At 40.6% G+C, this 25,538-nt stretch overlaps 1 protein-coding gene across 5 annotated transcripts in view; it reads right to left on the bottom strand.

Moving 5' to 3' along the window:
• Window positions 1–25,538, bottom strand: part of TBC1D1 (TBC1 (tre-2/USP6, BUB2, cdc16) domain family, member 1) — a 227,872-nt gene that overhangs the window by 99,065 nt on the left and 103,269 nt on the right. For all 5 annotated transcript variants that reach the window (XM_010852415.1, XM_010852416.1, XM_010852418.1 and 2 more), the window contains 6 exons: window positions 14,635–15,090; window positions 12,641–12,730; window positions 10,844–10,948; window positions 10,203–10,335; window positions 5,752–5,843; window positions 4–114 (listed from right to left, as the gene is read on the bottom strand). In XM_010852415.1, coding sequence (XP_010850717.1) covers window positions 4–114; window positions 5,752–5,843; window positions 10,203–10,335; window positions 10,844–10,948; window positions 12,641–12,730; window positions 14,635–15,090 — 987 coding nt within the window. The remainder of the gene's footprint in view (window positions 1–3; window positions 115–5,751; window positions 5,844–10,202; window positions 10,336–10,843; window positions 10,949–12,640; window positions 12,731–14,634; window positions 15,091–25,538) is intronic.

Here is a 25,538-nt window from a genome sequence, read left to right as displayed (position 1 = left end):
TACCTGTTTTATCTCCCCAATATGGATGTGAACTTTCTGCTTCTCTTCATATAAACATCTCAGGAAAGAAATAATCAATTCATTCTCTCGTTGCTCATTTCTTGGTCTCAATTTCTTAAGGTTAAAAAAAAGAGAATATTTTACATTAATTTTTAATTGTCACCAAGACTGCTAAACCATTCATTTGAAAATGCTAGCTTCCACCATCGACCAGTGCTTTTACCCAATCATCTCACTAGGGGGCACCAATGATCCTAAAAGTGAAGATAATTTTTAAAAAGAAACAATGAAGCCAGTGGGCCAGATTTGGCTTCTGACCTCTGATGTCCTTATACCTAAAACAAACATTTCACATCAGATAGAGGCATAGTTAAAATATTTAATAAATACTCTTAAAAACATCAGAAAAGGACAAGAGCCATGATGCCTGCACATTTATAAACTCTTACGCTTAGGGAAGTAGAAAGGAAAATAGCAACTGATGCAGGGTCATGGCTCCTTTCACATATCAAACATGTTCATCAGGAAGCATTTTCTGGGAGCCCCAAAAGGCATACACTTGCACACAAAATTTCATGGCACAGACTCAACTTTTTTTTTCTCGTATTTTAAAAATTCTTTGCACTCCTTTTATTTTTCGGGCAAGGTAGTGGCAAAACACACTGATCTAGAAATCAGGTCATGTAGGTTCAAGGTGCTGCCCGGAAAAGGGATCAAAGGAAACTCATTTAAGCTCAGCCTCTCTGTCTGTTCAAATGAAGATTATGCATGCAATACACTCCAAGGTCTCCTCCAGCTCCCAGACTCTTTGGACTTGAAATACCAGAGTTCGTATTTAGAAGACCATCTAATTTAATGTATTCAATTATTTTCCCTGAATATGAAGCATACAAAACTGAATTACTCCGGAGATACACAAAGCCTGCAGTTTATAAACTTTTATATATATATAATGACAGTTTTCCACTGCCCTGCTTCTTCTCTCTCCCTACCCCAACCCTCTAGCTTGCCCTTTAAAACCAAGTCTGGGTGTATAATAAGCAGATCAACTACACAAGCATCTGAGGCTGAATCAAGGCTGTTCTGAGCAGCCCAGCTAAGGAACAAGTTTACCCTGTGTCATAGGCTAGAAAGAGAGCAGAGGTAACACCTAACCCACACCTTCTAACATTCCCTCCCTTAAATGCAAAGATCATCTAAAATAAGTGTTCCTGCCACTCAAGGAAATGGTAGTAAATGATCAGAAGAATTAACCCTGAAGTAAACTACAGACTTCAGTTACCATGTCAATACTGGCTCAATTGTCATAAAGGTACCACTCTAAGACAAGTCATTAATAGGAAAAACTGGCTTGAGGAGGGGGAAGGGGCATGAGAAGTTTTATGGGAACTCTCTGTATTTCCACCCACTTTTTCTGTAAAACTACTCTAAAAAATAAGTCTATTTAGAAAAAAAAAACTGCAAGAAAGAGAAGCAGACGGGAATTACGAAGCCTCTGAGCAGGTACTCGAGAGCTGACCCATTCTTTCTTTTCCTAATCTTCAGTGAAACTTTTGGGCACTCTCACAAGAAAATCTGTATTTTCCTTGGAGAAAATTCTTCACAATTGATTATTTTCAATATCAAAATTGCCCAAGAATGCAGCAGTAAGAGAGGAGCATTATTAGTACATTCTCTTTTCCTCAATATACACATGAAAGAAACTACTGGAATGGACAGAAAATGAGACTAAATCGAGCACAGTGTACTCCCACAGCTGCTGGCCTATGCGAGACACAGGCCAGCGAGACACCGCACCACGGAGCTCATTAAACACCACGGGGGGAAAGACACTAAGGCTGAGAAGATCGTGTCTGTGGTGTCACACGAGGTCAAGAAATAAACGCTTCCTTACAATAACTGAAACGTGACTACGGGCTACCCTTCCATTGAGTGAAGTCCCTTGAATGCCTCCCAGGGAACTTCACCATTCTCCAAAGGGGAAAATCATTATGTCCTGTAGGTGACTTAATCTCATAAACATTCATGAGTCCGAGAGACAGGTCTAAGGAAACTAATGGGGAATCAAGTTGGATAATATCGCTTTGCAGTCAAAATTAACTTGCTTATTCAAAGTTAACCTATGGTCAGGTCAAGAATCAGGATGCCGGTTACCTGGGGCAGGACCAAGGTGCGGCTCTGAGGCTGGAAATGCTCTATTTCCTAACCTGTGTGTTGCTGCAAGGTGTATTCATCTTATAAAAATTCACTGAAATACAGTCAAAATTTTATAATAAAGTTGTTAAATATATTTACTATATATAATAACTATAAACCTTTAAAACTGATATACTATATATTATGTATAATATATAATTATATAGCATATATGATTATATATTGTATGTAATAACTATAAACCTTTAAAAACTGAGGTATAATTATATACAACATATAATTATATATTATATTACTTATATATATATGCATTATGTATGTAATATCTATAAACCTTTAAAAACTGTGAATCACTACATTGTACACCTGAAACTCAAGTACTATTATACATCAACTATACCTCAAAGAAAATTTATTTCATTGACCTACACACCACTGATTTGTATGCTTTTCTATCATTAGTTAATTTTTTAAGAAAGAACAATACAAAACAATTGCCTGTTAAAAGTAACAAAGCCAATTTTGTTATATGTTTTTAACCTCCTTTCTATGAGACGTGGGGCTATAAACCAGTTATAAAAGCAATATGAGAGTCAGTTTCCAACACTGTCTACGAATACCAGCATGCTGAGAAGGTCTATGGTCTTCTGAGGAGTCTACTTAAAATGCTTAGTTGGACAACGACATCTTTTTAAAAAATTATAATGAAATCTTATACAAATAATTTTAAAACTGTGGAAAAATCCACCTAAGTCCCTATATATTCTGTTCAAGAGGGGGAAAAAAGCTCCTCTAGCTATTAATCTTTAACTTGTAAAGTCATGTCATGTTATTTAATTCATTATCAGCATTTATTGAGTATACATCTATTTGGTTTACCTACTCAGTTGAGTATTAAGTCATTCCTTGAAATACACTCAATCAGATGAAGAGAATTTGACATCTGAGGCATTTTCTTTACTAGCCCTATTCAGCTTGAAAGCAACTTCTCCCCAGGACAACCGACGTGGACTCAGCACAGCCGGCCAGCACAAGGACAGAGCCAGATCCTGCCAGGAGGGAGGCTTCTCACATGTCCACTTAGACGTGTTTGGAAACTGTACATTTCAAAAAGGTCATAAATAAAAAAAAAAGTGGCTCTGCAGTGTCATGAGTTCTCTTAGAGAAGGGTTAGCACATCCACATGCCCATCTGGCACCAAGGCCTCCTCTCAGAGCTCAGAGTCAAAGCCAGCTTGTTGGCAGCAGTGATAAACCTCAGCATCATTTGCATAGTAATTAATTTATTTTCCTTTATGGTTCCACTTGGGTTGCACTTTTATTTCCCCATGAAACATTTACTTACAAAAACAATGAATATGTAAGCTTTGTGCTTAGTTGCTCAGTCGTGTCCAACTCTTTGCGACCCTGTGGACTATAGCCCACCAGGCTCCTCCCCGCCCATAGAGATTCTCCAAGCAAGAACACTGGAGTGGGTTGCCATGACTTCCTCCACGGGATCTTCTCAATCCAGGGATTGAATCCAGGTCTCCCACACTGCAGGCAGATTCTTTACCATCTGAGCCACCGGGGAAGCCCAGTGTATGCTTTAAGTACAATTATTTCAATAGTAATTACATTTGTTTATAAAGACTTGCCCTTGGAGAATTCCTCAGAAACAACTTTTCTGCAGAAAAAACTGAAAGGAAAAATATTAACCATTCTATTTATAAGAGGTCTCATGACACTGCAAAGCCACTTTTTCCTTATGATCCATTCAAAATGCATGATTTTCAAATGCATTAGCAGGCACTACTACCTAAAAAGAAACTAGTGACTTGGTTTATATAATATTTTATATAAAACAAAAACAGTCATTGAGGAAATAACAAGACTATCAATAAGCCATCAGAAGACGAGATCCATGTGAAGTGTGTATTATTCAAAGAAGAGCTACACCTACAAGGGTGAAGGACAAACTACAAGCTGGTTATGCAAAGCCAATGAACAATATGACTTCTTTTTGGTCTTTAATCAAAAATTACAGAACCTGCTACAACAACACATAGGGATCCCAGTATATTAACTGAATGAATTTTTTGAAGCAAACTTCTGTCCCTAATTTTCTCTAAAGTCTCTTTGTTATAATATATTGGAGTATCTCTAACTCACATGCATCAAAGAGAACCTCAGAACCACATCTATCAGGAACCTGTCACTGCTGCAGAACAATAGCTGGGGTGTTACCTTCCCTGATTCACCACACTGTTTGGGGGAAAGTTACACAGTGCTGTCTAAATGAAAAAGAAAGCAAAGTCACATTAGGGAAGGAATGAATCCTCTATGCTTGCTAAAGAGACTTGATGGCACTACAACAAAGTAAGCCAGCAAAAAGGCCCCAGCTCCCATCACAAATGCATTATCAATCAGAAGCAAATTGTCCATCTATTTAAGAATTCTAAGTACCAATCACATTAAGTCTGTCTGAGAATACTGTGTACTTAGAACTCTAAAGATCCTTTAAGAAAATTAAGTAGTGCCTCGATTCAGAAGAACACAAGAAAATTTAAGAACAACTGATAATTGTGAAAATAACATTCTAAGCTATTTATAAAATTCAAACTCTAATTTTACTGCAGAAGACCAAGGAAAGGAGAACTGAGAACATGTGATTAAAAAGAAAAAGACAATTCTTTAATTTCTCACTCTTAACAGAAAACAGATCATGGGTCCTGTCTGTAGCCTTTTCCCCAGTGAGGAGGAAGAGAAAACTGACAACCTAGACTTAATGGCCTTCTTGCTTTGTTTGAAGACCCCTCTATGTGCAAAGCCCCCGCCACTCTCCTCACAAGACACTTATGCTTTGTTCTGCTGTGATCGCCTCCCGAGAAAAACCACAGGAAACCACAGAAAACGTCCCTTTGCAAAAGCAGACATGACATTTTTGATGAGCTCATCAAAGATTCATAATGAACGGACTACAGGCAGACCAGCACACAGAGCGTGGTCTCCCTGAGATACATGCATCTAAATGCAAGGATGAGAGCGAGTTTCCAGGGTTAAAGCAGGAAACCAATGAGCTTGGGTTTTGCCCTATATTTTGCTTTTATGTTTAGATTTGATATACTATATAGTGTAGGCAACATTTAAATGTATTTTCAAAACTGAAAAAAAAAAGAGCGAGGAGGGAAACTTATGTTCAAGTTCATGTACAAAATGTTATATCCTTAAGATTCCCACACTGAGGTCTGAAATCCTGAGTGGAACGGAGCTGGCATAAGTCTCTGGGGAAAGCAGTGCTCAGGGACCAAAGTCCAGGGTCCTCTGTATCCCAGGCTGAGGCTCATTCTACTTTATAATTTCCTTCCTCTCATTCCTTAAGAGAGCACTCCCCTGGGTTAGTAGTTTTCACACGAAAGCCAAGTTCTCACAGGAGTCTGCAATACTGACCTTGCCCTTGTCCCGAGACTGTTAAAGCTCAAACCAAGAGGAACTCAGGCCCACTTCCTCAGGGCTCCAACAGGTCTGCTTTGCTATTTTTTATGATAACATTCCACAGAGAAGATGCCTTTTTCTGCCCCACCCCCTTTCTGGAAATTAAAAACCAGTACTGTACCTGAACCTCCTCAAAAATAGTTGCTTGCTCCTGATTAGTTAATGTTGTCAGGTGCTTCTGGAGTTCTAGTTTGGTTTTGGAAGAATTCATTCCTATTAAGAAAAAAGAGAGACCTGAGAACACACTCCGCAACAGTCAGGAGGTAGAGTTAACACCTTCCATTCCCACTCCCTCTCTTACATGCCTTCCCTCCCTCTCTAGGCATCGGAGGTCTTATGGAAATTCTAATCAATAACAATGTCAGTGATGAGGACACTGACAACAAGTAACAGTTTTTGATTGAGCCCTCATGTGCTAGACGCCCACTTAAATGTCAGGTGTGTATCATTTCATTTTATACTAGAACCACCTGACGAAGAGGGCTTGGTTAGCCCCATTTTACAGTTTAAGAAAACTGAGACCCAGAGAGCTCACAAGACTCCCGAAGTCCAACACACTGGACTCTTACCTCAGCCTCATGTGGCTCCAAATCATTTTTCTTTCTACCACTACTCCATGTTAAAATATCGCACACAACTGGAACACTGTCCTCAGAAAATGATAAAACCTCATGAGTGTTTATATGTAAACTAGACAATCTCCCCTGGAGAAGGAAATGGCAACCCACTCCTCTCCTCAAGCAGGGAACTTGGTGGGCTACAGCCTATGGGGTTGCAAAGAGTCAGATATGACTGAGCGACTTCACTTTCACTTCACTGTCCCTATCCACTCGCCAGCCCATTTCCTCCTGAGGGTGAGCCGCTGGGCCAGGCTCTAGGCCAGATTTATCCTCATAATGAGGATGGCCAGATGCGCATCTCGGAAATCAAGAACAGGGACTTGGAAATCAGGCTTCTGTTTTACAGATGAGTTTGCCGAGGTCCAGAGAAGCCAGGCAACTGACAGGTCAGGAGGCCAATTAGCAGCCAAGCCTGTCTGTCCCAGAGCCAGCACTCCCTGCTCTCCCTGCCACAGAAGGCAGGGGCCCCACCCTTCTCAGCAAGCAGTGGCAAGGCCACTGCCCCAGCTCAAACCACTGCAGCTTCTAGAAGTCCTTCCAGAGGTACTCCCCCACCACCTTTTTTTTGGCCAAGAAAACCCTAAACGGCCACCATAAAAATAAAAGCCAGTATTTTTTTTAATGACTGCTGTGCCACTTTACGGAACACTGCACAATCTCATCTAACCCTCAACATAATCCTGAAAGTGGGCACTATATACAGTAATCCCAAGGTCCATAGGTGAAGAAACTGAGGCACAATCAAGTCAAATACTTTGTCCAATGTCATCAGCTACGTAAGGGACAGAGTGAGAATCTGACCCACATTGATCTGCCTCCAGAGACCACTCCAGAACACTCCACTGCCTCCCTTAATCCACACACAGTCAAGTCACCTGACCCCGGTGACTTCAATACCAAAGTGAACTGCTCAGTGAAATAAGTCAGGCAGAAAAAGACAAGTACGGCAGATTTTCACTTATATGTGGAATCTAAAACACAAATATAACAAGACACAAATAGACTCACAAAGAACAAGCTAGTGGCCGTAGGGCAGAAGGGAAGGGCAAAATAAGTGAAGGGGACTAAGATGTACCAGCGGATTAAACTACACGTTATAATATAAATAAGTCACAGGGATGTGATGTATGGTAAAGGGAATGCAGTCAATAATGTTATGATGACACTGTGTGGTACAGAAGATACAAAAATACTGAATCACCACGTTGCACACAGACACTAATAATATTGGAAGTCAACTATTCTTCAATTTAAAAGAGAGAAGTGATTAAAGGTGCAGAGAGGACAGCTCGATTTGTCAGAGCACAGTTTATTCAGCTACTCCTCTGGCAAGCTGTCAGGTCACACCAGCCAGGGAAACAGCGATGCCTTCACTGCACTAACTCCTTACAGGCTGAATCAAAACACTGTTTACAGTTATGAGCAAAATTAGCACTCAGAAGTCATTAAATAAAAATCCTCCCTGCATCTGGATGTCAATGATACCGTCCAAGCATCCTCTCGCGGACACATTTGTACTGTTTGATGAAACATTCACATACGGAGAAAAACCTCAAGAAGAGTTAGGCTTATTATACATACTTCTAACAATCTCAGGTGAAATCATACAATACAGTCCACTCTTTATATTCAGCAGGTATGCAGAGATCCGTAGACAGGTCTATTCTTGCCTTCAGGAGCTCTCAATTCATTAAGTCCTTTCTTCCCCATCTCAAATCATAGCTGATCCTCCAGCCTCCATGCCTACTCTCCACTATGCACCCTCCGTGGGGCTTCTCAACACTTTCAGCCGCTCCTGGGGGTTTCTGCAGCAAGAAGGCAGCATTCCCCACGTGATGCCAAAGGTTTAACAGGAGAGAAGGGCAGCAAGTCAGTCTGCCTTCATGCTGGCCGCCAGAAAAGGCTCTTATTAAAGGGAGCACTGATGAATAGTTTTATGCTTTGCCGAAGGCAAATTTACTTGGAGAGCAAAAGGAAACCTCAGTTCAACTTTTTCTTTTTAGTGAAAGTGTAATTTATGCCAGAATTCCCAAAATGTTCCTCTAAACTTTAAAATAAGCAAAATGCTATATAAATACTAGCAGTTGTAGAGAGTCCAAACACAGAATCTGTACAGCTGCCCCTCTTATGTGTTTTAAGTGTCCAATGGCACCCACAAGTACAGTCTATTTATTCTACTTTATGGATTCCAGAGCATATTAACTACATCAGTTGATTAAGAAAACAGTCTTTAAGTTTTTCTTTTTGTGGCCATGTCATTCATTGTTCCTCTCCACTGTTTATGATGTTCTTGGCCAGATCATAACTTCCTATTAGAACCACTGTTATGGGTACATACAATGAGCTTTAATGAACGATTTCATTCTCCTTGGGGATTCCCTGGTAGCTCAGATGGTAAAGAATCTGCCTGCAATGCGGGAGAACTGGGTTGGATCCCTGGGTAGGGATGCAATCTAGCAAAATGTAAGAACCTGAAACTAACTATCCATAAAATAATCAGCATCTCCCTTACTAAGGACGGCTGTAATAATGTGCCATCGATGCTTTAGAAGTGCTTCCCATCACGTAGGCAAAACGTACCCTCCCCAGTCTTCTAATTGTGCTAGTTAATGGATGTTTTTACATTAGCATAGCTTTCTGCTTTGCTTGGATCTTATCCAGTAAAAAGATGAATTAAATAATCACTCTGAAACTACAGCAGCAAAATCCCTACCATAATTAAACTTTTCAGGTATAGCTCTCTGAAAGCTAAGCCAGACCAAAGAAAGATTTGTCAAGTGGAACTCTGGAACCCTTCCAGCTCCTGCAGGTCAGAATCTGCTTTATCTTCAAGGCCGAAGTCACTGCAGGCTTCTTAACAAGCTCATAGGGGACACTGCCGTCATCGTTTACCTTATCTCACAACCACTAAGGAAAGAACTAGTGATGCCCTCAGATGGGATCTCTTGTTAAAGCACAACTTTCCTTGTTCCCAGATATATTTTGTATCATGTCAGCAAAGAGGAACAACTAGGAAAACATGATTGAAAATGTTAATCATTTTGATCCATTTTAAACAGCACTGGAATGTCAGCAAGTGAACCTTGAAGACCTTAAGATCATGTCAATTTGTCTTTAAAAAGGGAAATCAGATACCACTTCACATCCATCAGGATGGTTATCATCCCCAAGCCCCAGAAAGTCGGTTTGCTTATCCCTCAAATGTGCAGTAATCCCTTTTCCTTCCACAAAGTGGTGAGGATTAAATGGATGATAATACATGTTAAAGAAAACAGTACAGTGCCAGGCATATCTTAAGCATGGAAATCATAACATTTATTGCAGTTTCTCCCCAAGCCAAATTCCTAGAAAAACTTGGAGCAATACTTCCTGTGCTCTTTCTCACTGGCTCCTCAACTGCAACCTGCCCTCTGGCCATTCCTCACCATTAAAACTGCTCTGGAAGAAGCTATCATTGACCTTGTAACGGACTCTTTGCGTGTCCAACTCTGCAACCCCACAGAATGCAGCTCACCAGGCTCCTCTGTCCATGGGATTTCCCAGGCAAGAATACTAGAGCAGGTTTCCATTTCCTTCTCCAGGGGATCTTTCCTACCCAGGGATCAAACCTGGGTTTCCTGCATTGCAGGAGAGCTGCAGTGAGCCACCAGGGAAGCCATGCAATCGGCTCACTCAGTGGTAATTCTTACCTCTCATCTTACTAGATCCCTCCTTGGCAGCCAACTGGACACTCACCCCACCATGATTAACAGCGCAACTCGTCTTGTGCCCTCTGTTCCTCTAACTCCTCCACCCTCCTCCGGGCCCCTCGAGGGGAGATGGTAGCACCTGATATACAGAGGACATCCATCCATGACCCCTGTAACTAACATTGGCCTCCGTGGGACAGAACCTTCCAACGAATTTGCCCAGGACCCTGAACTCCTGCCCACCCCACCCCGCCCCGGCTCACCCTCGATCCGCTCGCAGAGCTTGTGCAGGCCCTGCAGGGGGCAGCCCTCACACAGCTGGGCTGGCGCCTTGGCTGTCTGCTGCACAGCAGCCACCGTGAAGGCCTGCTTCAAGGTCATCATGATCTCATCCACCTGATCAGAGACGACAGAGAGCAGAAAGTCCATTTAAAATGATCTGGCAGAGATTTCAGGACTCTGTGGAAAGACCCAGTACTTAAGATTCTTCTGGACTGTTAGTCACAGGTTAATGGATAATAATCATTAAGAACCACTAGGATTATACATAGTCTAGAAACACTACAAATGCTCAAGGCTTTTCAAGGAGAGAAGGTAAAAACTAGATGCAAATTAAATACTGAACGAAAACCAACTCTTCTGATCAAAAGTCCAAAATGACTTTTGAAAGATGCTAAAGCAGAGGGTGAAAGTGAGCAGGTCTTTAAGCATGATGAACATTGAAAATGTGCACCCAAGTAAGTCTCAAGTGTATATTAACTGGTTATTAAATAGTCACAAAAGTATAATGAAAACCAAGTAATTTGTCAGTGAAGCCACATAGTTTTGCTATGTAAAGAAATCAGTGAGGCTGACATCCCCTGTAGACGAGATTTCAAGGTAAGAAGAGCCCCTTCTCACTTACCAGAGCTTCATTTGTGCACTGAAACACATAACAGACGAAATGAAAGCCTCCACCTCCGGAAGACTCACGGCAGATGAACCCAAAGTGGTCCACATGTCTAATACCCTGTGGAAGGCAGGGAAAGAGCAAGAATGGTAAGCTGTACCCAGAGCAGGCACCACTGCCACACGCGCAGCTGAAGACTCACACAGCACGGTTTTAAAGGACACTGTGAAATTACTGTTTTCCAGATGTTTTAAATATCTAAAAACATCTTTCAAATATGAAGTTCTACTAAAATGTTACTCCTCTGACTATTCCTACAAGCAGGATCTGAAAACCAGAGCTTTTATCCTCATTTTAGTAGTGAGAGGAAGTGGAGAAAAGCTGACACAGAAAAATGAGAACTTTTCTTGAGTATTAAGGAAAAAGTAAATGAGAGATTAACAAAGAAACACAACTGTACACATACACAAGCAAACACACATAGACACAAAAATTAAAGGAAAGGATTTAAAATATTTGTACTCCTAAAATAACAAACAAGTAAATCCTGAAGTAAACTGGTAGGAGGAATGAGTCAAAAGTTATACACACAACGAACAGAGGTACTTTCAAACATAAGATATTAAGGCCAAAGCTGTACCAGTTTCCTAAGAGCTCTTTTTAATAAATATTAATATGTACACTTGTTTTGAAAGTATCAGCTAAGAACCACCTTAATACAGATAAGATAGCACCTCCTAAAAGCACCAGCATGCAGAGTGTTGACAGCTTGAAGGGCAGGTGATCATGTAAACTTGTAAACATCCTTTAGGAATTAACAAAATTACCATATGAAAAAGCAAATATTTAATATTACCATTTCAAGAGAAATACAAGCAAATCAAGATAAAATGTCTATGGAGAATCTCACTTTCAGGTCAAATATTTCCCAATAAACGAGCAATCACTGACACATCCTGGCACTGCCATCAATGTTCTCTGACAGCAAGTTAAGCATATGCAAGAGGTTACTCCAAAGAAGAATATGATTTGGAAAAAACATTTTCTTTGTAAATGGTTCTCTAGTCGATCTTATGCATGAACGTCATTTTCACCTTTGGGGGGAAAATTCCCTATTGAATCATTACATAGATCACATTATAAATCAACAATGAGAGTTTCATTATATCATACTAATTTTGAGAAAATGAAAATGAGAAAATGATTCCAGACTTTTTAAAACTACCCAAATAGTAACACATTTTTGCTAGGAAGATTCTGAGTAAAAAGTTGTCATAGCTCATTATAACTGACAGATTCTCCAAATCTCTCTATGAAACACACCCAGGAGATTTTCAGGAAAGAACTCAAGTAGACACTGTACTCTAAGGAAAAATCCTCAAAGGTAGTCATTATTTATTATATTTTAAGGAAGAAGAAATAATGATCTTGGTATCCCAAAAGTCATGAATTTTTAGAAAGTAAAAATAAGTATTTTAAAAAATACATTAGTGTGTATGAATGTATATATAAATATGCATACAGACGCACATACACCTGGAAACCATGACTGTGGACCATTACTACCAATGACTGGGAAAAAAGGAAAAGGAGACCTTCTTTCTCCAGTTAAGTTATGGTCACTAAAAGCAAAAATTTTAATTTCAAAATTATATTTTGCCTTAATATACAAAAGGAAATGCAAGATCACAAACCCAGCACTTAGAAAGCATACATCTTGTAATCTTAGCTACTTCGGTTGAATGACAGACAGTAAAATAATTCATTAAAAAAATGCAACTGCAGTTGAGCTGATAACCCACATCCATTTACCTGAGAGCAAAAGGATATCTCCTTAAAATTTTTCTGCAACGCTATTTTTTTGGTGTCAGGACTGATGAGGTAAACTTCAGATTGACCAATCTTAAAAGACAAAGAAAGAAAGAAACTAGCTTTGCATGAACACTGAATTCAGATTTATTACACACACTTTCTCATTTCATGACCTAGGGAAATAAAGAATCAATGGCTCAAGCTCCTACTGAGCAGGGACCATATCATGTAGAAGACCACTTCCAGGTCACTCTCTATTCTACAGGCTTCGGGTAGGACACAACCATCAGTGTGTTCACCTTCATCAGGCAGCAGTCTTGAGGTGAGAGGACCAAATATCTCAAAGTTAGTCACGAAGCCTCAGGTTCCCACAGCTCCCCTTTGTAAGAAAGAGAGGTTTCTGCATAAGTGAATCTCCAAGGATAGAGGAGCTTCTCTTTTAAAATTTCCAGGACACTTTCTAATGATCAGAAAAGTCTTCTTAAATTATTGTTTAAAATCTACCAATTGTTGAGTACATACTGTGTTAGGTACTCACTCCTGCTTACCTGACTTCCTAAAAAAGCTAACAGTGCGAGCACAAACTAACATTGTCTTACAGACGAGGGTCAGCCTAACAGATCTCCGTTAGAGCAGAGGACTGTGTCGCAATAACCATAGTTAACTGTGCAGCTTCCCTCCCTCCCCTGCTGCTCCCTGAACCCAGGATGCTCCTCTAGCTGGCCACAATGACACTTCTGCTCAGTGACTATCACTGCCTTCAGAAAGCCCTGATTCCCCAGAAGCCCTCACAGCATCCTTTGCAGCATTTATCACAATTTTAGTGAGACAATTACTCATACAATCAGTTGTCAGTCTCTCACTGGAATCTAAATTTCACGTGGGCAGAGATCATGCCTGTCCTGTTCATTGTTGTATTTCTAGCATGTTGCAAGTGACCCTGTGGATAGCATTTACACAATAAGTACTTGAAAATAAATGCACTAAGCAGCTTTCCCAATGATACCAAGAGGTTTTGGTGGTTTTTTTTTTTTTTTTTAAATACAGATCACACATTACACCACCAGTCTGACTGCCAACATAGCACTCTTTTCAGTATATTAGGTCAACCATGAAAAGAGGAAGAAATCGGCCCTCTGACACTCCATCTTGATTTCAAACCTGTATATCTACACAGCCAGCTTCCTCATCACTTGGCCCTGAGTTAGGCACAGAAATGTTACCTTGCTCTCTCCCTAAACTCTCAGTCAGCCTTAGGCCAAAGAAGAGACAGAGGATGCTGAGAACAATCTGTTTCCCATATTGCAGAGGCCAGCTCACTAGGGAGCCAGCTGAGTCCCATCAGCTCAGACCCAGAGGACTCCCAGGACAGCAACCTTTCCAGAACAGCTGGGATCAGCCTGGAACCCAGGAGCCTCAACAGCCAGGGACAGCCTCCTGCCCATGCCTTTTCTGGCATTTGGCTCACTGTCAGTTTATCAAATTATTTCTAGAAAAGAGTAAGCAACTGGCTAAACTAATACTGTAGTTTGGGTATCAATTTCAAATATCATGTTATCCCCAATTACCCAGGTAACAAAGTGTAAGTAGTTTTACAAATTAATAAAAATAATAAAGAAGGGGTATTTTCCAAAAAATTTTGCTTAAATATATTACTTGAAATAAGTTAAAAAAAAAAAAAAACCTTCTGGAGCCTCTTTTACACACATTAATTGATCCACATTGAAAAGATGTCTTCACCACCACGTGGGAGGCAGATAAAAATCATACAGGATGTAAGATAGATTCTGTTTGTTACCCCCTGATGATTCCCAAGGCTAATAGGGACTAAATAAGGATTCTATCCTGACAAAAGAATTATTCAGAATAAAAATATACGGATTCACACATAAATCCAAAAGCAATTCACAGATAATCTTTGTTCGACTAAGCAGATTTTCTTTTGAACACAAAGGCCAGATTGGGGATGTGCAGGAGGCTTGATAATATTTTACCGTGAAGAGCATAGTTCGATTTTCCTCAATATCTGTCGGCTGCACAATATTGTGTCCACTAATCAGGTGGTTCTCGATGTCGCTCTCCTCAAAAGAGCTGAAGAAACTACTACTCCTCAGGCCTGCATCCTGAAACTCCTTTCGGAAGGCCAAGGAGCGCAGCCCGGGCTGCGAGAAGGACTTGCGCATCGGCCGCGGGCCCCGCTCCCCATCCCCCGGTGGCTGCAGTGCAGACCGGAACTGATCCGAGGAGAAGCCACCGCTCACGTGACTGAAGCCTTCGATGCACTCATCGATCAGGGCGGGTGGAGCCTTCCTGTGAGCCACGGCCACGCGGCCGCAGAACAGCACCTCGAACTTCTTGGCGAATGTGTCATCGAACTCCGAAGGGCAGCGGAGCTCCTCCTGGCGGGCGATCTTCCCAGCCTGCCGGATGGAACTGATGATCTCAGGCACCTGCCGGGAAAGGAAGGAATGTCATTTGGAACCTGCTGTGGTTGGGCTTCCCTGGTAGCTTAGCTGGAAAAGAATCCGCCTGTAATGCAGGAGACCCGGTTCCATCCCTGTGTTGGAAAGATCCCCTGGAGAAGGGAATGGCTACCCACTCCAGTATTCTTGCCTGGAGAATCCCTTGGACAGAGGAGCCTGGTAGGCTACACACATACGTGGGGTAGCAAAGAGTCGGACAGGACTGAGTGACTAAGCCCAGCACAGCACAGTGGTTGGGATGCACAGGGCCTGCGACCACAGGAGCCACGTCATGCTCCCCACATCCATGCACTGCATATTTCATCACACGGGGCCAAAGGAGAAACCCACAGAAGTCCGGACCAGGAGAGGGAAAGGCACAACCTTCACAGAGAAGAGAAGGAGAGCAGTATTTATTAAGCATCCCTTAACATGCCAGGGATATGCTAGGGGATTCATGTGCCTGCAAGCTTAAGTAATAAGTCCACAGACACAGCAAGTTAAATCCAGGCTGGTCCCCCCACTCCAGAGCCACAGGTCTTCTCCGAGAAGCTGTCACTCTCCCTTCAAAAGGTCTGTCACCAAAACAGTATGCAGTTATTCTAGATTGCATGGCAGTACATCTCGGCAGCGCATCAAGTCTTCTAAATAAATGACAGGATGAGGATAACGAGACTGAAATTACCTTACACAACCTTTCTTCTATCATAACATCATTATTTTCTCTAATGACAACTGACAGTTTATTCCTCAGTTTTATATTCCCTAATAGCTGAAGAGTATTGACTACATAGCTCGGAGGTTTTAATCGAGGAATCAGCAACCCACGACAGTATCATTATCAAGGCAACACAGTGCGGCTTCTTCCCACTGAGCTTCTAAAGCCTTCGGCTCCTAATGCAGTCGTGGTCAAGAGAATGAACAAGAGCCTCATGTAGTATCGTCAGCCTGACTGCCATACCCTCTCATCATTACCTTCCGACAAGATCCTTCAAAGAAGACACAGAAAGAGACGAGTCTTCCACAGAATGAATAAGCACGTGTCCGATCATCTGGAAGACGTACAGCCACAGCACTAACACAAGACAGGCGTGAATGCATTTTCATAAGGAAGGGCCTAGCTTTTGATATGACCTATTAAATAACACCCAAAGCCATTTTTTCCTTTTCCCTTTCTAAGAAAATCCAATTGAACACCCAATACCCCTAGACCCATTTCTTTTTAATAACATTACAGAAGGAAAAGAAAACCAAACCCTTTTCAATTTAGGTCAAAGATCAATACATACAGTAAAGAGAGGTGGTTTCAGTAGATCTGAAAAAACTTATATTCTGTGTTCACAACATAATCCCCAAAGACCCAACTCAAAAGACTTTTCTCTGTGATTTCATATCATGCACACCTTAAAGACAAGCTCTGCTGAAAAGGTTAAGATATATCCTTTCAAGGTACTTTATCATACAAAAAGTCAAAACATCTTTAGACATATTTTATATTTTAAAAAATTAATTCCTGAAGCATAAGACCTAATGACACTGAGGAAGCCAGAATTTCAACGTCAAGCATCCACATGCACTGAGTATTGCACAGCTTGGGCTGTGGCTCATTCCTCTATGTACAAATAATTACACATCTTGCAAAGGACTAAAAGTTATTCATAAATATAAAAGACAGGACAGAAAGAAAGAAGTAGAAAGTCTAAATTTCATTCACACATTTGCCAAACAGTCACGACAGGACCTTGGCAAAAACAGCCTCAGTTTTTCTCTCTTAGTGGGGGCCGGGGGGGAATTCTTAAAAGATTTTTCAGGTAAAAGTTGTTTCTGTGAGCATAAAGAATAATGACTTTTACAAAAAAGAAAAACAGTTCATGCAAATAAAAGATGCTTTTCTAAGCAAATGGGTAAAATTATTTTATCAGGAGTCATGTGAATCCTCCTAATTACTAACCCCACTCTCTGAACAGGAAATTCAAAGCTTACTCAGTCTTTTGAGGCTTCTTAAAATACCGGACATTTCTGTATGCTGGGTCTTCCCACTGCATCGGAATGAGTAACGGTGTCTTTCATTACATATCAAAGGGGAGAGAAAATGTGTGAAGTCATATGAATTTATGGTGACTCGGTAATAAAGTACAAACACAAGCAAGACACAAATTAGAGAACTTGCTTTTTCCGTCTCTTCACAATGTCAGAAGAGGCTAAAGAGTACATGGGTCCTAGGCAGACAGAGTTGTGCTGTGGTCCTTTTCCCAGCCACCAATCTTTTTCCTATCCTTTAATCAGAATCTTCAAAAGATAATGCTTTAGTCAAAAACCAGTGCCTCCCTCTCCCTGAGCTGGTAAGCTGTGTGAATATGGGTATAAAGGAGATAACTGGGCTTAGAAAAATCTCAGGGATCCTGACAAGATATAGCGATTTCAAAATATTTGAAGGCATATTACCAAACACAGTTTCAACAATAAATTGTAAACAGTTTAAAATCCAACATTTTAAAAACATTTCTGTAAGTCATTCAGGTATACTAAGAGACTAAATAAAAAATGAGCTCCACTTATGTCTGAAGTGAAGTGAAGTGAAAGTCAGTCTCTAACTCTTTGGACCCCATGGACTATACAGTCCTTGGAATTCTCTAGGCCAGAATACTGGAGTGGGCAGCCTTTCCCTTCTCCAGGGGATCTTCCCACACCAGGGATCAAACCCAGGTGTCCTGCATTGCAGGCAGATTCTTTACCAGCTGAGCCACAAGGGAAGCCCCCATTTATGTCTAATTTTGCAAAACTTTGATAGTTTAGTTCTCTTTACCAGAACAGACCTGGGTACTGCTTTTTGAAAAACGAAGGCATATGACAAACCCACAGCTAATGTCATACACAACAGTGAAAAGCTCAAAGTATTCACTCTAAGATCAGGAACAAGATAAGGATACCCACTCTCACCACTTTCATTCAACATAGTTTTAGAAGTCCTAGCCAAAGCAAGCAAAGAAAAAGAAAATAAAAAGGAATCCAAACTGGAAAATAAGAAAACTGTCACTGTTTGCAGATGACATAATACCATACATACAAAATCCTAAAGATGCTACTAGAAAACTACTAGAGCTCACTAATGCTCTAGTAGAAATCCATAAAGTTTCAGGTTACAAACTTAATACACAGAAATCTGTTGCATCTCTATACACTAACAACAAAATATCAGAAAAAGAAACTAAGGAAACAATTCCATTTACCATTGAATCAAAAAAAAAAAATACAATACTGAAAAATAAACATACCTAAGGTGGCAAAAAACCTGTACTCCATAAACTTTAAGACACTGATGAAAGAAATTGAAGACAATGCAAACAAATGGAAAGGTATACTGTTACTGGACTGGAAGAATCAATATACTTAAAATGATTATACTACCCAAGGCAATCTACAGATGCAATTCAATCCCTATCAAACTACTAATGATATTTTTCACAGAAGTAGAATAATTATATATATAATCATATTAATACATATACATATATATATATATAATGGAATACCACTCAGCCAGAAAAAAGAATTAAAGTTTACTATGTGCAGTAACATGGATGGACTTGGAGGGCATTATGCTAAGTGAAAGAAAACAGAGAAATCACCTATATGTGTGTGGTATCAATTTTATGTGAAGTTTAATAAAATGGGGATTCCCTGGTGGCTCAGTTGGTAAAGAATCCTGCAACGCAGGAGACTGGGTTCAATCCCTGGGTGGGGAAGATCCCCTGGAGGAGGGCATAGCAACCCACTCCAGTATTCTTGCCTGGAGAATCCCATGGACAGAGGAGTCTGGCAGGCTGTGTCCATGGGGTCGCAAGAGTCAGACACGACTGGGCACACACACACAGAATACAACAAACTAGTAAATATTTAAAAAAAAAAAAAAACCAAGTAGATACACAGATACAGAGAACAAACTAGCGGGTTACCAGTGAGGAGTGGGGAAAGGAGTAATAAAGGTAGGAGAGAAAGGGCGTAAGATGGACTCAAGAATGTACTGTACTGTACAACACAGGGAATATAGCCAACATTTTGTAATAACTGTAAATGGAAAGTAGTCTTTTAAAATTGCATAATTTAAAAAAAAATGAAGGCCTCATGTCCACATATGATGAAATCCTGAATTCTCTATTCTTTATAATTCTGTCCTGGACTCACCTACACTATTGTAACATAAGGGAAGTGAGTCATTTATTTCATTTTATTTCCAAATGTGATCCTAGGTATAACTGGATGCCAAGAGGCAGGGATTCAGAAGTGTGAGATGAACACAAGATAGCCCTGCCTGACTGAGAAGGGAGTGGGGCCTGGAAGAAGGTTTGGTTAGAATCTTTACAGTAACTGAGATGGGGTCTGCTGGGAACCTGAACTAAGCAGCAAGCACTGCAAGAGAAAAAAAGGCTGCAGGAAAGATTCTGGAAGACAGACTCACAAGACCTGGTGACTACCTGGATGGGGGAGCTGGGGGCATGGGAGACTGCATGGGACTCACAGATGCTCTGGCTTAGGCTTCTTCATTAGGGAATACAGAAGCAGCAGGTCTGGGGAGAGATTTCAGTGAGCTCCCCTCCTGTCCATGTTGAGTACGACCAGAAGGACTTGAAAGTAAAGACATGTGGTGGGCAGCTGAACAAGCCAGCCTGCAGTCCAAGACAGGAGATCTCGACTGGACATCAACAGCCCATGTATACAGATGGGAGGTGGCTGATGCCCTGACAACAGAAAAAGGGAAAGTAAAGGAAGTGAGCTAAGATGGTACGTTAGGATACACCAACATTTCAGGTATAAAGAAACTGAGGGATCACGGCAGAGAAGCAGGAGGATAGGCAAGCAGCAAGATGCCAGAGGTGGCGAGGGAAACAAGCCCTCCTTCTTGGGGTGTGGGGCGGGGGCGCTGAGTGAGAATAAACAGAGGACTGAGTCGGATCTGCTGGAGTTGGCAGCTTGTGTAAAACATAAAGCAGGGATGCCCACAATGACCCTCCAAAACAAGCACGCAACGGAAAAATGTCTCAAGGTGAAACTTCTAGTCTATGAGAACGTATACTTCAAGTTACAATGTTTACTGCAAATACACAGACGCTTTAAGGGCAAATATGCTGAGGTCAGTAGTGTTTATTCCCACTGATATGATCTGGGTACTTTTAATAAAAATCTTTTTTTAGTCACAGCAATAATATCTACGTCATTTCTGACTGCAGATAAAGTAAATCAAAACTAATGGCAGCAAAAACAAGAATCTGAAAAGCATTTTGCTGAGATAAATTCATAAGGATTTCAGATTTGGTTTTCTTCTTTTAACAATGGGCATCGCAATAAAAATGTTAACTGAAATGAACTGCCAATAATGAAGAAACAAGTTCTGTTTTAAACGTATAAAAAATTTATTGAACTACTCTTCTGTCAACCTATTTGAGTTTATGCTAAAGGTCATTTTTACGTCTGCACTTCTTTCACAGCCCAAATAAGTTTCTTTTGAATTCACATACTAATAAATGCACAGTACAGTATGAAGTTTCTGTAGCAGGCTTGTGAATACTGTTTTATAACTAGTCAGAAAATGGTAATCTAAGAGAATTAAAATACTCATTTTTGCAAATAAAATCCTTATTTAAACCTTTGGGTCAAATTTCTTTTTAAAGATTTGAGGATTTTAAAGGATTATAAACACATTGCAAGTGTAATTTTATTCACAAGGACTTGGGAAAGAGCCCTTGAAACATTATTGAGGATGAAAAGCCATTTTACTGAACATTTACACTTGTGATTTTCTGCCAACTAGTAATAAATAAAATATTAAAAACCGTGTTTTGCCCATTGGATGAAATGTTCACTCACTACAAGGAGTTAAAATGAGCAGTTCGAATAGAAAACAATCATTTCAGATAATTATTTCCCAGAAGAAACAGACTTGTTTTGTTTTGTTTTCGTTGGTAATAAGTGGTCATTTGTATTTGTTGGTCACAAACAAGTAAATAGGGAAAGAAAATGAAATTAAACCATGTCTTCATGAACTCTGTCGTATCTGCCTTGAATTTCACAAGACACTTAAGAAAACATCTTCTTACTAGTGCTCGATACTTCGATTATTTAAAGAGAATAAGACCGCTGTCTGATATTCTCGACATGACACATGTGAGCATTCCTATCATTCAACAGTTTGACCTATCAAGACTAGATTCCAAATAAAGATGTGAATACACCGCATACAGTGAAGAAGATGAGCCTGCTCCTGACCTGAGCAGAGGGTCGAATGCAGGGAGGAAGAGACTTGTCGGAATGTGTGGCTTTCAATGTGCACTGCAGAAGCCTGGTCCCTGGGAGAGGTCTGGCGCGGCTCCTCCCAGGGAACCGATGCCCCTGCTCCCGCTGTGAGCTTACAGTTAGCCAAAGGTCAGATGAATGCGCTACATCTTCCTGACAGAGAGATCAGATGTGCTGTGATCTGGCTGGGGAAGCACCTGGCATCTCAAAAACGCTGATGACCGCTGGCCCCTAACGCAGCCCTCACACCCTGGGTCAGGACTGCCTCATCTGTCTAATCTCCGGTTAAAACACAAGTAGTAGCATTCAGCCGCCCTTGTTCTAATATGACAAACTGGATAAACTCTCTTCTTCGTAGCTTTTAAACCTCATGGAATGATCAGTGCAAACACAAAACCCAGCACCATACTATGAAATGAATCGTTTGAAAGGTTCCCTACAACTTTCTGGCTAAACCAGCACTTTTCTACAAACACTTAAAACAATGAGAATAAAATCCAACTTAGGAAGTGATTTAAAAGCTGCAGGAGCTAACACAAGAAGGTGGGAGAAGATAGCGCTGTAAGAGTATGAAACTGCTTTGTAACTTTTCTAAAACAGTTTTTTAAAGCTAAGACATTCTGAATGGTCAGCATAAACACTGACAGAAGTCACTAAAAGATCAACCTGGGAACTTAAGTTTTCAAAATCTAAACCTCTTCATTTAATGCACTGATTTGTAACTCAAATGCACACTAGAGAGGCAGATAAACCTTTAAAACGAGTGACTTTTATCTAGTTTTCATCAGTCTAGATGAAGCAGTCTGTGGAGGTGGGGCCCTGGTACCTGCAGTTTTCAGAAACATCTAAGAGCTCTCAGGAGCGGAATTCCTGATGTACCACCTGTCCTCTGTCATCCCAGAGGTAAGGAAGACGCTCCTCACCCTGCCCACTACATCATCACACCCAAAATCCATGGGATTCTTAAGAACCTAGGCAAACTGTGAACAGCAGTGAAGCAGCCCAACTCACAGATCCAGACCCTGCTTACAGCAGAGATGAACAAACCAGTGAAGTCAAAAACACAAAACTCACCCCACGGATATCTGGCAAGCTATGTATACCATTTAAGGGCAAATCTGACTTGCAAATAAATTCATTGTATTTCAGAAGTCTCAAACTATTAAATACAGGAGAGCAAGTGCCTTGTAAGAAACACTACTCTATATTTTTGACCAAATATTAGAAACATCAAAATAATGTCTCCAAGATTAAGAAACATTCACAAATATAATGAACCAGCAGTTTACCACAGCAATCATCCCGTATGAGTTCTGCATGTTACACAATCTTTGAAAAAGGACTCTCGGGTCCCTTTTCTACAAAACAGGGGAACTAAAACATGTAAATACGCTACAAGTAACTATTAAAAAAAAAAAAGTGCTATTTCATTCTCTAGGACACAAGTCAAAGTCGGTTTCAATAAATGATGCCCTGAATGTAAATAAATGGAGTTAGAACAACACCCTAACACCATGCACAAAAAATAAACTCAAAATGGCTTAAAGACTTAAACATAAAACATGATACCATAAAACTCCTAGAAGACAGCATAAGCAAAACATTTTCTACGTAAATTGTATCAATGTTTTTATTAAGTCAGTCTCCCAAGGCAATAGGAATAAAAACAAAAACAAATGGAACCTAATCAAACTTACAAGCTTTTGTACAGCAAAGGAAACCATTAAAAAAAAAAAGACAACCAATGGAATGGGAGAAAATACTTACAAATGATGCAACAGACAAAGGCTTAATCTCCAAAATATACAAATAGCTCATAACAACTCAACAATAAAAAAACAACTCACTCAAAGAATGGGCAGAAGACCATAACAGACATTTCTCCAAAGAAGGCATACAGGTGGCCAGGAGGCATATGAAAAGATGCTCAACATCACTAATTATTATCGAAATGCAAATCAGAACTACAGTGAGGTACCGCCTCACACCAGTCAGAATGACTATCATTAAAAAGTCTACAAATAACAAATGCTGGAGAGGGTGTGGAGAAAAGGGAACCCTCCTACACTGTAGGTGGGAATGGAAATTGGTGTAGTCACTATAGAGGCTCCTCGAAAAACTAAACATAGAGCTACCATAGAATCCAGCAATCCCACCCCTGAGCATATACCTGGACAAAGCTATCATTCAAAAAGATACATGCACCCCTGTGTTCATAGCAGCACTCTCCACAATAGCCAAAACATGGAAACAACGTAAATGCCCATCAACAGATGAACGGATACAGAAGATGCAATGCACACATACAGAATAGAACGAAATAACCCACCTGCAGAAACAAGGATATAACCAGAGACTCCCATACTAAGTGAAGGCAGTCAGAAAAAGACAACTACCATAGGACACCACTTACATGCGGGATTTAAAACACGGCACAGATGAACCTATCTATAAAACAGAAAGACTCAGACACAGGGAACAGACTTGGGGCTGCCAAGCGGGGAGGGAGAGAGAGGGCCTGGGAGTTTGGGGCTGGAAGATGCGAACTATTACATTTAGAATGGATAAACAACCAAAATCTTAACGTATAACACAAGGAACTATATTCAATATCCTGTGATAAATCATGATGGAAAAGAACATGAAAAAACAATGTATATATGTATCTAACTGAGTCATTTTGCTATACAACAGAGATTGGCACGACATTGTAAATCAACTCTACTTTAACAGGAAAAAATATGCCCTTTTGAAACTGTCACTGAGAAGAGATCTTCAATAAAGGACTGTTTGGTCACATAGTATGCGTTTGTCAACAAAACAGGGAAACCAGCTAGAGTACTGGGCACCAATACTGCTTTGTTTCTACCTAAAATCACTCAGGACCAAACATTAAACTCATTAAAATTGATTTCCAAGCTAATGAGTGCCCATGTATTATCTTTTCATGTCCAAATCAATAATCTTAGAGGAAAGGAGACTATGGACCTTCTATTAAGTGACAGACACATGAGTGCTTTTCACTGTTCTCCTTTATTTCTCAAAAGTCCTTGAAAATCTCAGAGCAGTTAAAACGCTAGTGGCCTGCAGTATGAAAATAAACACGCTATTGTCTATGCAGTAACAGGGGTAAATACAGACACCACACTGAGTGAAAGCAACAGGTATAAAAGAATCACATGGTACAATTCCATTTTTGCCAAATTTCAAAAACAGGAAAAACTAAACTATGACAAATAGGAAGCAGAATAGGGATTATCTCTGGAGGAGAGAGGACTTTGAGGGGGCTATGATGGGGCCTTCTGGGCTACTGTTTATTGATCTGTTTGCCAGCTATATAAGATTATTCAAACTGTAAAGTCACTGAGTATATGATTTATATATAATTTTATTTGGTACACTTCAATGAAGATTTTACCAAAAAGAAATATTTTTGCAGGCATGATTCAATACAATTGAGAAGGGGACAGTGGCTCAGACGGTAAAGAATCTGACTGCAATGCAGAAGACCCAGGTTCGATCCCTGGGTCAGGAAGATCCCCTAGAGAAGGAAATGGCAACCCAACCAGTATCCTGCCTGGAGAATTCCATGGACAGAAGAGCCTGGAGAGCTACGGTCCATGGGGTCTCAGAGTCAGATATGACTGAGCGACAAACACTTTCAACAACTAGACCAATGTTACCCAGCTAATAAGGAAAGGAGCCAGATGGAATCAACCTGATGCTAGACACAGCCTCTTTCTACCACACCAAGCCTTCACTCTCAAGTCACACAGACACCCTAGTCCCTGGCAGGTGGGGAGTCGGGGGGTGGGGAGCAGTGGGGGGTTCACATGTTCTTTGCTTTGGTTTGGGAGTTTGGGGCTTTGTTTTGGTCTTACATGGAATCCATCCCCCTTGTTTCTAATAATAATCAGTACCTCATCCCACTCCCATTCCAGTAGTTAGGTAGGACACACAGGCCCACATAAACCACAGTTCATGAGTGGGCTGGCAACCCCAGACCAAGCTGACCAGCACACTATTAATGACTCCACAAGCCCCACCACCACCACCCCTACCGTCCCTGTAATTAGTTCAGGGTTGGGTACGTAACTCCATTCCAGACCAATGACTGCTAGACTTAGGTGGTTTATGGAATTGAC

The sequence above is a fragment of the Bison bison genome, unplaced genomic scaffold, assembly GCF_000754665.1.
Source record: "Bison bison bison isolate TAMUID 2011002044 unplaced genomic scaffold, Bison_UMD1.0 scf7180017864310, whole genome shotgun sequence".
Lineage (NCBI taxonomy): Eukaryota > Metazoa > Chordata > Mammalia > Artiodactyla > Bovidae > Bison > Bison bison.
The sequence above is the reverse complement of the archived record's forward strand: the minus strand, read 5'-3'. Positions and strand labels throughout refer to the sequence as shown.